Here is a 14,443-nt window from a genome sequence, read left to right as displayed (position 1 = left end):
GCCGAACAACTGTCAGGCAATTATGAAATTAATAATGACAGACTCCGGTTATATGCTGAAGCGTTTGATAAGTTGAAATCTCAGTTCCAAGAAGTAAATATACAAAAGATTCCTTGATCTGAAAATCAGGTAGCGGATGAATTGGCTAAGCTGGCCTCTGCTATAGTACCATGGAGTCTAGATCGGCCCGTAGAACAAACTCTGTTAATATCCTGTATTGAAAGACAGGCTGAAGTAGAAATTCAAGGTGACTGGAGGGCTCAAATCATATTGTATTTACAGCAAGGTATTCTTCCCAGTAATACAAAACAGGCAAGGGTATTTAAGAAGAGAGCTTCTCAATACACTATGGTAGGAGAGCAGTTATATAAAAGAGCTTTTTCTAGACCTTTGCTCAAGTGTATTGGTACAGAAGATATACAGTTTATCCTACAGGAAGTCCATCAAGGTTCATGTGGTAGTCATATAGGGGGGAGATCTTTGGCCTGAAAAATCTTATTAGCAGGATATTTTTGGCCTACTCTACACGAAGACGCCAACAAATTGGTAAGAACTTGCATGTCTTGCCAGAAACATCAAAATATTTCGCATCATCCCACACAATTGTTGAAAACCTCTGTAGTCTCATGTCCTTTTGATCAGTGGGGCATGGACATAGTGGGTCCCTTTCCTATGACGGCTGCACAAAGAAGATTTTTATTGGTAGCAGTAGATTATTTTTCCAAATGGGTAGAAGTAGAACCACTTGCCCGGATTACTGAAGATGCAGTTATTAAATTTATGTGGAAAAATATTATATGTAGATTTGCATTCCTCATAAATTAGTCTCTGATAATGGAAGGTAATTTCAAGGGGATAGAATTCTAGCTTGGTGCGAGAGTTATGGTATTACTCAAGCCTTTACCTCTGTAGCTTATCCACAAAGTAATGGTCAAGTGGAAGTAACCAATAGAGAAATTATAAGAGGTTTAAAAACCAAACTGGATCATGTTGAAGGTAGCTGGGTAGATGAGTTACCCAGCGTTCTTTGGGCATATCGTACTACACCTCGAGAAGCTACAGGAATCACTCCCTTTCAATTAGTTTATGGAGGAGAAGCAATAATTCCCATTGAAGTGAGAATAGAATCTGATAGAAGGCAGTTATATGATGCAGACAATTAAGGTCGGCGACTCATGGAGCTGGACTTGATAGAAGAAATTAGAGATAAAGCTGCTGCTTGTCTCGTATCGTATGGACAAAGAATGAGACAAAATTATAACAAGAGAGTCATCCCCAGATTTTTCCAAGTAGGAGATTTAGTGTGGAAACGTATTAAGCCCGTCAGGGATGTTAGTAAGTTGGCACCACAATGGGGTGGTCCCTACAAAGTAGTGGAAAAGCTTGCATCAGGCTCATATTATCTCCAAGATGCTGGAGAAAGAATTCTGGAACGTCCCTGGAGTGCAAATCATTTACAACCCTATCGGATTTAACAAAGATCATGCTACTTAAAAATATGTCAAAGCGAACAAACCATAATTATCTGAAGTAAGTTTCCAATGAAAAGAAGACAAGTATTCTCACAGTTTACGTACTCCATTTCTTTCAATAAATGCAATACAAGGCGAATACCGCCACAAAAATAAAGGTGGCTCATATAGATTGACCAGTATTGGCAGAACTTTTATAATCTATGTTCGAGCAATCAACAGTGGGGAATCTTGAAGACTTATTCGGCCTTCCCCCTCCCCTGAAGAGGCCAGAAATTTTAATTATCATAAGGTCAGTGAAATCATGATTTTTCAATAAAACATAGTCAGTCAAGAAATCTCATGAAGTAACTCGGACGGGTCTTCATGGGAGGAACCGGAGACTTTAAACCATCACAGAACCTAGTCGATCGGGAAATCTCATGAAGTAACTCAGACGGGTCTTCATGGAAGGAACCGGAGACTTTAAACTATCACAGAACATAGTCAATCGGGAAATCTCATGAAGTAACTCGGACGGGTCTTCATGGGAGGAACCAGAGACTTTAAACTATCATAGAACATAGTCGATCGGGAAATCTCATGAAGTAACTCGGACGGGTCTTCATGGGAGGAACCGGAGACTTTAAACTATCACAGAACATAGTCGATCGGGAAATCTCATGAAGTAACTCGGACGGGTCTTCATGGGAGGAACCGGAGACTTTAAACTATCATAGAACATAGTCGATCGGGAAATCTCATGAAGTAACTCGGACGGGTCTTCATGGGAGGAACCGGAGACTTTAAACTATCACCAAACGTAGTTGATCGGGAAATCGCATGAAGTAACTCGAACGGGTCTTCATGGGAAGAACCGGAGACTTCAGAGCATAACTAACTGGGATTATATTGGCATGATGAATACAGAGCTATATAGATTTATTCACAAGATCGGTTGGCATTTTATACTAGATTAAAAGGGGGATTCTATGCATATGGCGCATTTTCTATCTGGAAGCCCATCCATATGAAAATATTCATATAAAATCATCCGAAATATTATATTTAGCTCGGAACTCAGGAGTTTAATACAGTTCTTTATCTAAAAATCACTTGGGATTATGCATTCTTTTGGAAATATGAAGCACACCAGATGTTATCTGCAGAAGGATTCATCAAGACGAGGCTTAACTTCAAAAGATGAGCAAGGAATTCTCGAATAAAGTTTATACTTAATGCTCGAAAGCATTTCAAAAGGGGTATTCCCAAATCAGCATAATAAAGAAACAAGTAAGTATCAAAAATTTCCTATACATCGCAAGTACTTAATTACCAAGCTTTAATTACACTTCTTTTCATTACCAGTTTTTCTATTATAAGTCTTTCATGAATGATCTTTTTATACATCTAGAAAAGGACCTTTTAAATCGGCGGGTAGTTCTTCATTAAGCATGCGACGACTTATGAAAGAAGGGGGAGGTTCCTTGGGTAGATAGCCACTCTCTCTTAATTGTCGAAGAACTCTCGATACAGAATGATTTAAAGCACCCACTATCCTACGGACAAATTCTTAGGCAAACGCTAAAGACTTTAAATAAGCCAGACGCCACTCTTCCCATCAACTCTTCTCTTGCTCCTTATAGCTTTGAAAGTCAGCTTGTAGTTTTGTGTTTTGATCTTTTAAAGCATCCTTTTCTGATTTAAGCTGGTCCAATTCCTTCTGGAGCAGTGATAATTCAACATCTTGAGCTTTCCTTTGTTCTTGTTCCTGTAGGATAATGAAATCATGAGAGGCTAGGTCTTGAGGTTGGTCAGAAAGATAGGCATTATGAAGCTTCTCTACTTTCTCTAAAATAAGACTTTTATGAGATGCATCGGAAAGAGCTTTCTCCTTTAGAGCAATTTCCAGTCGAAGATCAGAATGTAGTCGATCCACTTGTAATTCTAGAGTTCTTCTTGCAAGCTCTTTATCTTTCAATAATTGCTGGGACTCCTCCAATTCCTGTTTCAAGGTCCCCAATTGTTGATTTTGTAAGGCTACTTTCTCTTGCAACTGAGCCAAGTCGCTATTAGAAGAAGGTGAAGTAGCCTTCAATGCTTCTAGTTGAGCTTTTAATTTATTGTTCTCATGGTCCTTAGCCGTAAGTAGCTGGTCGATATGCAGACTTGAGGCAAGAAACTAAACAAAAGGATGATGTAAGTTAAAGATGAAGGTACAAAGTTGATAACATATAACTAGAAATACTTACAGTCACTGTCTGACGACTATGGCGATCAGCTCGAGGCGGAAGACTAAGGCCTCTTAGTTGTTCGTAACCTTGTAGCCAAGACTCGGCTAATAGACCTTGTAGTTGCAAAGAACCATAGATAGGTGGATCAGAGGATTGTCCCAATTGAGAAGGTAAACCCGCAGCCTGTTTAAATAAAGGACGAGGAATGGAGGAAGAAAGAGGTAGAGAAGAAGAAGATGCAATAGAAGGAAAAGGAATAGTAGAAATAAGAGAAGCAGAGGAAGAACTAGATGGAATAGAAGGTGATAGTGTAGGAGAAGTTGATTCAGTTATGGAAACACTAACAGTTGAGGGAATGGCACTGGGAGAAGATCTCTGGCAAGGTGTCCGTTTTGCTCGAGGCCCAGAAGCCAAAGGAGGCAAAGCCAATGCACGAGGTACAGAAGACACAGAAGGGATAATGGCCATCTCAGAAGCAGAAGCAGAAGGAGCTGAAATAATAGAAGAAGAAGGGATAAGTAGACCGGGTCTCATCAACCTAAGAGAAAGATTGGAGATAATATGGGTAGGAGTTATCGGTGCCTTACCTCTCTCAAGAGAAATGGGTGCCGGAACAAGAGGAGCTTGCACGAAGGTACCAAAGAAATCACTAAAGGGAGAAGCCTCAGTAAGATTTGGCTTTTTAACTAAGGCAACAAAAGGCTCTTCTTCTTCCTCTTCCATGGCTGCGATAGCCTCTGCCCGTCGTTCTTCTACAGATAATAAACCCAAGGTGGAAAAATTAAGATTAGATCGGCGGTCGCGTAACCATTCTTCTCCAAGATTATTGACAAAGGACTTAGTCATAGCAGGATTCTTGTACATAAAGGCTGGAAGAAGAACATCAACTGAAACCCAGGAATTGAACACCGTCATAAAAAAGATGTATTAATCAGTAAATATGGACCGAGATGTTTATACATACCAAAAGATTCATCCAAAGGGGTGTCAATATTGCTTATCTCGAAAGGAAACATTAAACCCTCCACAATTAGATGCGGCAAGCTGAATTTTGCTCCTCTCAGTTTAGGTAGGGCAGAAGCAACAAAGGGATCGTTGAGAAGATCATGGGTGCTAGGAAGTGGAGGTAAATCATGTATCCATTGGATAGGAAACGGAGGGGGAGAAGGGAGACGCATATAGAAAAATTTGTGATACCATTCCCCCTGAGGAGGAATTCGGTTGAACAAAATAGCCTTGGGACGAGATTGGAATTTAAAAACACCGACATCTACTCGACGAGGAATGAAGAAGTGATGAAAAAGACTAGGGGACAAGGGAAAATCTAACAGTTTAGATACCCTAATAAAACCCATGAGAATAGAAAAGGATTGAGGAACAAACTGGTTGAGTGGAATATTAAAATAAAGGCTAACATTACAGAAAAAAGGGTGAAGAGAAAATCGAAAACCTTGTAGGACTTAGTCTTGAAAGATAGATATACACCCTAAAGGAGGAAGATGCGGACCCTCATGAGGAGCGAGACGGATTATATAAGAAGGAAAACCATAGGTCGCCTGTAAGTCCACTTCTTCTGTATCTATAAGGTTGGAAACACACGAGAGAAACCATGCAGGAGGAGAAGTTGCCATAGAGAGACGATAAAAGAAAGAGGAATCAAGGAAGAAGAAGAGATATGGAGGAAAGCGGAAGAAAACTTCGTAAACCCTTGTTTTTCTTCTGACCATATGCTAAAACCCCCAAACAGAAACAGCAGAAGGAAAGAAGAAAATAAAAGGTACTTAGAATCACAATCGTCATAAATGAGTAATAGTATTAAAGGATAAAATCAAGAGAAAAAGGTAAAGTTAAGTAATTTTCCTCAAAAAATGTGTGAAGTTTCCCTAGAAACAATTCTTAAGAAAGATTGACGAATATAGAGAAAAATTAGTCCAGTAATCATAAGTTTAGGGTATTGGTGTAATAAAATAAGACAAAAGTTGAGCACCAGATATTAGTTAACAGACGAGACTTGGTTAGAGGATACCGGATGAGGTCCATAGATATGAATCGGGCGGTTCTGATAGATTGGCCGAGACAAATATCACCCAAATGTATCGACCAAAAGCTTATCACAATAAGTTAAAAAAATATACACTCTGACAAAACCATATGAGACTTGACTAATACATAAAATGACATATGAAGATATAAGTGTAAATCAATCAAGTAAAATAAATCGACCAATATGCGGAATATCATGATAGAACTGTGCTAAATCGGGCAAGATATAACTAATCTATAAAATATCAGGCGGTATTTATCAACCTTGATATATACCTTCCGGTCATGAGGGAACAATCTATTGGATCGAGACCGCGCTAGAGGGGGGGTGAATAGCGCTCGCGGCTAAATTGTACGTTTATCGGAATCGTGAAACTATCGGAGTTAAAACACGCAGCGGAAAGTAAACAAACACACAGAAAGACAAGCTATTTACTTCGTTCGGAGCCTAAGGCGACTCCTACTCGAAGGCCCGCGATCCTTGATCGCTTCCGGTGGGCAACAACTATAAACTCGATAAGAATTACAAATTACAACGAAAGTATTAAAATAACTTTGTACCGACAACTTAAGAAAGAAGAAAATGGAGCTCCGGGTCGTCGGAATGTTGCAGCAGCAATTCGGAATGACTTTATTAGCAGCACGTTGAAGACAGAAAGCCTGGAACTTGATGATCTGAAGTGCTGGTCGAAACCCCCTTATAAAGGGTGTTCAAGGCGCCTTGAAGGCTGTTCAAGGCGCCTCCATGCTGCCGAGTCTTCCGCGTGGATCAAATCTGATATGGTCGAACTTCATCCCTTTAAGGTGCCTTATCCCCCGCTCAAGGCGCCTTCCAAGGTGGCTTATACCCTCATGAAGGCGCCTCCATTGAAGCTTCGCAGCCAGGTCAGCTTTTGCACCCGAGGTGCCTCCAAGCTCCATGGAGGCGCCTCGGACACTGTTCATCCGAGGCAAATCTTCGTTATTTTGTACCTGCAAGACATGTTAGTCCCAAACAACATCCTGCAACAAAAAGTTAGCACAAAATAACAGTATGAATAATAAAGAATGTTTATGACAGTTTCTGGACTGTCCGGGTCTGACTTCGGATTTCCGACCGGAAATCCTAACTCGATCCGACGCCTACTGTTCCCTCTACGGGGAGCGCGTCCTCACCTACTCCACTCAGGAGATTTACCTGCTGCCAGTGCGATCCTCCAGATCGACTGGACTTTTGCTCAGCACTTGATGCTTCCGGACTTTCTGTTGGACATCCGCTTCCCGGCTAGTCCAGTCTTTCACCTGGTTCGCGACATCAGGACTTTCCACCTAGGGTTGCCACCCCCTAGGGCTTTTGCCTGAAGCCATCGACCTGCCAAGACTTTCCGCATAGAGTTACCACCTCATATGACCTAGGGTTACCACCCCCTAGGGTTTTCCCTTTGCCTAACCGCGGCTAGGACTTTTCTCCACCTAGGGTTACCGCCCCCTAGGACCTAGGGTTACCACCCCCTAGGATTTTCCATTTGCCTAACCGCAACTAGGACTTATGCCTAAGTACCACTTAGGACTTTCCTGCAAACTTGTTCAACATATTAGAAATCAAAACACCTTAACTTTGAACCCTTTGACATAATCAAAATATAGGTTCGATCGTCGGATGCTTCCCGCACCAACAATCTCCCCCTTTTTGATTATGGCAAACAGTTCAAAGTTAAGTAAAAAATAAGACAGTAAGTACAGAAACTTAAACATGAACATAAAAAAAACTTTATGCTTTCCCTTTTATTATATTTAAGTTTACTCTTTACTTAACTTTTCTCTCTCCCCCTTTGACATAAATCAAAAAGAAACCTAGGAAAAGAGAAAAATAGTCTATGTAACTTTTCTCTCTCCCCCTTTGCTCTATGAATCACTTAGCTAAGCCTTTTGCAAACATTGAATTTTGAAAATATAGCTTAAGTGAAAAGGGACTTAGCTTAATTTTGAATAAAATCATACTTATTTTTGAAAAAGAACTTGTTAGTTTTTAGGTTGAAGAGAGAGAGTAGCTAAAATTTTAATTTAGATTATTTATTCAGTTGGTCCTTAAGTCCAAGCATGAGTCAAGTTAAATAGCAATCAAATTATCTAATTGGTGTTGATCAGGTATCAGAGCCCTAAAGTGCAAGCATACTTAATCTTAATATTTCCATTTCCTTTAGTTTGAGAGATACTTTTAGCTGCGATAAGGTTATTTTTGTCTTTAACAAGTAACTAAGCAAATTTTTGTGATATCACAACACTTTAAATTCTTAGTTTTTAAAGAGGGAGTTTAGAAAAAAAAATTTGATCAAGACTCAGTTTAACTAAGATTTTTATTTTTTAAAATACTTTTATCAAAGACTTAGCTAAACTTATGAAGATAGTAGTTTTGTTAAGTATTTAACCTTAAAAACTTAGTTTTTCAAAAAAAAATTGTTTTGATGAAATTTTGAGAATGCTTTGGAAAATACTTAGCATTTTCAGCAAAACTTAGCATTTGAAAAATGACAAAGCCACGAAAAATGCTTGAATGGTGGTTACACCAGTTCAAAGCGACCCCGCTCTGATACCAATTGTTGGATCGAGACCGCGCTAGAGGGGGGGTGAATAGCGCTCGCGGCTAAATTGTACATTTATCGGAATCGTGAAACTATCGGAGTTAAAACACACAGCGGAAAGTAAACAAACACACAGAAAGACAAGCTATTTACTTCGTTCGGAGCCTAAGGCGACTCCTACTCGAAGGCCCGCAATCCTTGATCGCTTCCGGTGGGCAACAACTATAAGCTCGATAAGAATTACAAATTACAACGAAAGTATTAAAATAACTTTGTACCGACAACTTAAGAAAGAAGAAAATGGAGCTCCGAGTCGTCGAAATATTGCAGCAGCAATTCGGAATGACTTTGTTAGCAGCACGTTGAAGACAGAAAGCCTGGAACTTGATGATCTGAAGTGCTGGTCGAAACCCCCTTCTAAAGGGTGTTCAAGGCGCCTTGAAGGTTGTTCAAGGTGCCTCCATGCTGCCGAGTCTTCCGCGTGGATCAAATCTGATCTAGTCGAACTTCATCCCTTTAAGGCGCCTTATCCCCTGCTCAAGGCGCCTTATACCCTCATGAAGGCGCCTCCATTGAAGCTTCGCAGCCAGGTCAGCTTTTGCACCCGAGGCGCCTCCAAACTCCATGGAGGCGCCTCGGACACTGTTCATCCGAGGCAAATCTTCGTTATTTTGTACCTGCAAGACATGTTAGTCCCAAACAACATCCTGCAACACAAAGTTAGCACAAAATAATAGTATGAATAATAAAGAATATTTATGACAGTTTCTGGACTGTCCGGGTCTGACTTCGGATTTCCGACCGGAAATCCTAGGTCGATCTGACGCCTACTGTTCCCTCTACGGGGAACGCGTCCTCACCTACTCCACTCAGGAGATTTACCTGCTGCCAGTGCGATCCTCCAGATCGATTGGACTTTTTCTCAGTACTCGACGCTTCTGGACTTTCTGCTGGACATCCGCTTCCCGGCTAGTCCAGTCTTTCACCTGGTTCGCGACACCGGGACTTTCCACCTAGGGTTGCCACCCCCTAGGACTTTTGCCTGAAGTCATCGACCTGCCAAGACTTTCCGCATAGGGTTACCACCCCCTATGACCTAGGTTTACCACCCCCTAGGGTTTTCCCTTTGCCTAACCGCAGCTAGGACTTTTCTCCACCTAGGGTTACCGCCCCCTAGGACCTAGGGTTACCACCCCCTAGGATTTTCCATTTGCCTAACCGCAGCTAGGACTTATGCCTAAGTACCACTTAGGACTTTCCTAAAAACTTGTTCAACATATTAGAAACCAAAACACTTAACTTTGAACCCTTTGACATAATCAAAATATAGGTTCGATCGTCGGATGCTTCCCGCACCAACACAATCTAAAACATCTGTTAGGTGAGGTTGTAGGATGACCCGCCAAAGAACATTTGACATATTTAAAATAGATGACTGTCGTGAGAAAGAGTGAAATTTACAATGAAAAGGGTTTAATCAGCGTTACATAAGTTTGTCAGATTATCATCACAGAGTTTTGATTCCCTTTTGTTACAAGAATTTGAATTTAAGTCAAACTAAAGTCAGCTGAGGGTATAGATCAGGAGGTTTGTTCTCTATGAGTCTGCGATGATTTAGGAAATTAGGAGGAGGGTCATGAGATAAGTAGCTTTCCTCCCATAATTGTTCAATCGCCCCTTTGGCTCCCGCAGTAAAAGATGATAAGATGGACTTCACGATCGGCCTATTGAATTCGGGAGATTCAATCATGGCGGTGGCCCGGTCCTTGTAACGATTATCTTCGTTCTCTTTGTAAACCACCAAAGTCGTTTGGGAAGTCTTCAGTTCATCCTCTTTGACAGAAACCTTGGCTTTAATTGAATCAAGGGAGGTGTTCAAGGAAGTTATTTCATCTTCCTTCAGCTGCAGGGCTTTGAGTTTTTCAACCAATTCTACTTCATAACCAACCTTTAGCTTGCCAATTTTGGAAGTTAATTCTTGGTTGAGATCCGTAGTCGATTTGAATTTTGCTTGAAGACTTTCAATCTGAGCTTCAAGTTGCTTCTTGGCAGCAGCAGAAAACACGGTAGAAGATAACTCAGTAACCTGTTGTCTCAACTGATCATTCTCATATTTTAGTTTCTTGTTCTCGTTATATAAATTGTGCATCAGTCAAGATAAACCCATGTTTTCTATCCACCGCTGGAAATATGATAAAAGGTCATAAGATAATTGCTAAGAAATAGAGAGTAGACGTTAGTAGATATACCTGATTCTCCTTATGGGAGAAACGGTCAATTGCTTCAGGAGTATTGAGTTCTTCAAAAATGGGACGAATTTTATCCCAAGCATCGGCGAAGGAACCGCCTAGCAATATGAGGAGTACAGGGATAGTAGAAGAACCAGCGGAGAAGGAGGAAGTAGGAATGGATGGAGGAGCAAAGACTAAATAAGAAGAAGGTAAGGAAGGTAAAGACCCAGAAGTTGGAATAGATAGAGGAAAAGTGAAAGAGACATCACCAGAAGCGCTGGCATTAGAGAAAGGTGAAGCAGGAAAAATGAGAGAAGGGTAGAGTTCAGCCAACGTGGGTTCATCAGAAGGAGGATCAGCAGGAACGAAACCTTCTGAAACCTGTTCATCAGCCGGAAGGACAAGCCTCCTTTTGGATGGAGGGATTCTGGTAAGTTTACGACCCGGACGTTTGCCGGTAACAAGTTTAGCCATTGATTTATTGGGGCTACCGGAAGATGTGAGTTCAATGAGGGGAAGAGGAGCAAATGAAGAAGTAGCAGTAGCCATTAGGGAAGTAACGGTGGGTAGAGAAATAGCAAGGATCTCCGTAGAAGGACCTTCAGGAGCCTCAAGAGTTTCAAGAACCCCCAAAGAACTGGGTGCCTCCGCTAAAGGAGCCAGCTCCTCGATTGAAGGAGGAGGAATAATAGCAGCCAGAAGTTCGGCTTCTTTGGCACGAATTGCATCCTCTTCCAGACGTAGTTCTTCGTCAATCAAAGCATCATAGAAGCTATCCACTACATAGAAAAGAAAAATAGTTTAGTTAGTTAAAAATAAGAAGAGAGAAATAAGGTGTTACCTAAAGGAACTCGAGTATCAGGTTTGACGAGACTTAAGCCAAATAGGTATAGGAGATCGACTCTCAGCCACTTGGGAATAGAAAGTCAGTGGTTTAATAACTTCTCACGGTAAACAGGAAAGGAAGGATGAAGATGAAACTCCTTGACATCGGGCAAGGGAAGCAAGAAGCATTTCCAGGCATAAGACCAAGGAATGGGTCTTGGAAACTTCAGAAAGAAAAAATGGGATTTCCAGGCTTTGAGGGATGAAGGCATGTCCTCAAAAAGAACCATTTTAGTCCGTGAATGAAACAAGAAAACACCAGATTTCGAACACTTGGGATAAGAGAACATGAAGAAATTTTGAGGAGTAGGAGGAATATCCCGCAAGCGAAACAGCATGTAAGTACCACATAGATAACGAAATGCGTTGGGGGCAAATTGTTGCAAAGGAATATCAAAATACTGGCTTATTTCAATCAAGAAAGGAGGAATGGGAACCTTAAACCTCCTATCAATTGATCCTTGAAAAAGGTCACGCAATTAGTAGGGGGATGATGGGGACGATCACCCGGTTTCGGGATTATGATGTCGTACTCCCGGGGAATTTCATACTGACGACGGATGGTTAGCCTAGCATTTTTATCAAAAGAAGAAGACATGTGAACGTACCAAGGAGCAATCGCTTCCTCAGCCATGGACAAGAGTATAGATTAGTGAGACAATAGATTACTTACTGAAAACAAGAAAGAAGATCGTCGAGAAACGGTGAGCACGGGGTTTGGTTGAAGACTGCAGCAAGAAAAGAACTCTAGAGAAGAGAGAAGAAGGGACAAATTTTAAAAGGAGATGAAGGGTTTAGGGTTTGAAAAGCACACAACCGTCGTCAAATCAAAACACTTTTATCTTAGCAGACGCTGAGGATCACGAGAAAAAGGCAAAGGCCTGTGTGACATGGCGGCCAGAAAAAGTATGTGTCATACCATCATTATATTGGAATTGACAGATCAGATCACGCTGGGGTAGGTAACACCTCGGGGTACGCTTCTAACATTCTCTCACCCGAAGAAGAGCCAATCACCAACTAGGAAGCTTTGAAAGCAGACGTAATTAACTGGGCATAATAAAGTGAAAAATACTGAACTTTTGACTAAGCTCAGGCTAAGGACAAAAATATTTAAGGATGGAGATTTAAGTGAATAACAGATTTTAAATTAACATCCTTATAAAATGCAAACTAGCATTGATCAAAATAATTTTGTATTGGCCGGTATAACTTTGGTTATGCTAGATAAGTATAATATTGATTTCAATCAACGAAACAATATTGGCTGGTATAACATTAGCTATAATATAGAAGTATTCCAACAGTTAAGATAGCCTCAGCCGTAATAAATGACACATAGGATATACAGAGGGGTAATGAATACTACATCACATTTATTCTTGTAAATTACAGAAGGATTCAATAGAATCATTTAATTCAATACAAAAGTTAATTTTTACACTTAGAATCTGATCAAGTACATAACATTACATTTCCCCTCCGAACAGTAAACCTCAGATAGATAACAAAATTTACAAACATAAGCTCTTGAAACGCTTAGAAAATTTCAATCCCACTGGATTCAAACTTACCATGGAGCAGAGATGGAAATATCTTCCTTCGCCCAGGCTTGTCAAGGCGCATAAGTGGCAATATTTTGCCTGGGACGAAGAAAGCAACAAAGCAAAAAGACTCAAGGGCAGGGAGAAGGAGAAAGATCTATTGAGACCATGATGGAAAAGTAAATGTAAAAGCTACTTCCCCTCTCAAGCCCTGGAGTTCTGCAACTAGAGCAACCAAGCATAGCCCAAGGGTAACATGTGTTGTGCCCTTCACACAACATCCATGGGTTATTTGGTTGCCCCTCTATGAGTAATGAAAATCTCTCTAAAGTTTCTTAAGTCCTTCAAAGCATCGGTATCTTTGGATGAAAAGTCTGGACTGTGAAGCTTCATCTCTTAAGACAATCCCTTGAACCCTAGAGGTAGTAGGAGCAAAAATCCCAATAAACTCATATATAGATCTCACCTTGTCCGACAAAAGTTGCCTCCAAAGAGGAGGATCCAAGACCATAACCTTAGCAAGGAAAGTTAGCAAGGAAGGAAAAGAACTGAGATGGGTGGTGAACGAAGAGAAAGTTGTAACGTTATTTAAAGGATCAAAAGACTTAAGGAATCACTGTACTGAGGTTCACGAGATCACCATGCTTAGTTTCATCAGATAGTCGTACACAAAATCTGTGAGGTCATTTCAATATCTGGGGCAGAGTCACGGGTAGAAAAAGATAAAATCAGACTTGTGTCTAGTCAGTCGTCTACACCTCCTTCGACTAGACTTGAAGGGAAGGCTAGTGATATGGGTTAGGTTTCATGGGTCCCCGATAAGGAAAGGAAAGGAGGTAATCAAACCAAGAAGATAGGCCAATATAGGCCGGGATATACCTCGAAGGAGGTAGGCTAATATCGGCCGGGATATACCTCGAAGGAGGTAGGCTAATCTCGGTCGGGATATGCCCTAAAGGAGATAGGCTAATATCGTCCGGGATATACCTTGAAGGAGGTAGTCTAATATCGGTCGGGATATACCTCGAAGGAGGTAGGCTAATCTCGGCTGGGATATGCCCTAAAGGAGATAGGCTAATATCGTCCGGGATATACCTCGAAGGAGGTAGGCTAATATCGGCCGGGACATGCCTCAAAGGAGGTAGACCAACATCGATCGAGACATACTCTTAGGAGAGAAGACCAATATCGGTCAGGATACGCCTCCAAGGAGGTAGACCCACATCGATCAGCATATACCTCAAAGGAGGTAGGCTAATATCGGCCGGGACATGCCTCAAAGGAGGTAGGCCAATATCGATTGAGACATACTCTTAGAAGAGAAGGCTAATATCGTCCGGGATATACTTCGAAGTAGGTAGGCTAATATCGGTCGGGACATGCCTCAAAGGAGGTAGGCCAACATCGATCGAGACATACTCTTAGGAGAGAAGACCAATATCAGTCGGGATACGCCTCCAAGGAGGTAGACCCACATCGATCAGCATATACCTC

General features: G+C 41.2%; 1 protein-coding gene across 1 annotated transcript in view; it reads right to left on the bottom strand.

The window, feature by feature from the left end:
* The window catches only part of LOC122026842 (dynactin subunit 1-like), a 37,328-nt gene extending 26,259 nt beyond the window's left edge, over positions 1-11,069 (bottom strand). The window contains exons 1-3 of the mRNA XM_042585549.1: positions 10,790-11,069; positions 10,539-10,636; positions 10,238-10,417 (exon numbers count right to left, since the gene is read on the bottom strand). Of these exons, the coding sequence (XP_042441483.1) occupies positions 10,238-10,417; positions 10,539-10,636; positions 10,790-11,069 (558 nt within the window). The remainder of the gene's footprint in view (positions 1-10,237; positions 10,418-10,538; positions 10,637-10,789) is intronic.
* Positions 11,070-14,443: the final 3,374 nt, after the last annotated feature.

The sequence above is a fragment of the Zingiber officinale genome, chromosome 10A (genome assembly GCF_018446385.1).
Source record: "Zingiber officinale cultivar Zhangliang chromosome 10A, Zo_v1.1, whole genome shotgun sequence".
NCBI lineage: Eukaryota > Viridiplantae > Streptophyta > Magnoliopsida > Zingiberales > Zingiberaceae > Zingiber > Zingiber officinale.
Note: the sequence above shows the minus strand (reverse complement) of the source record. Positions and strands in the feature narration are given on the sequence as shown.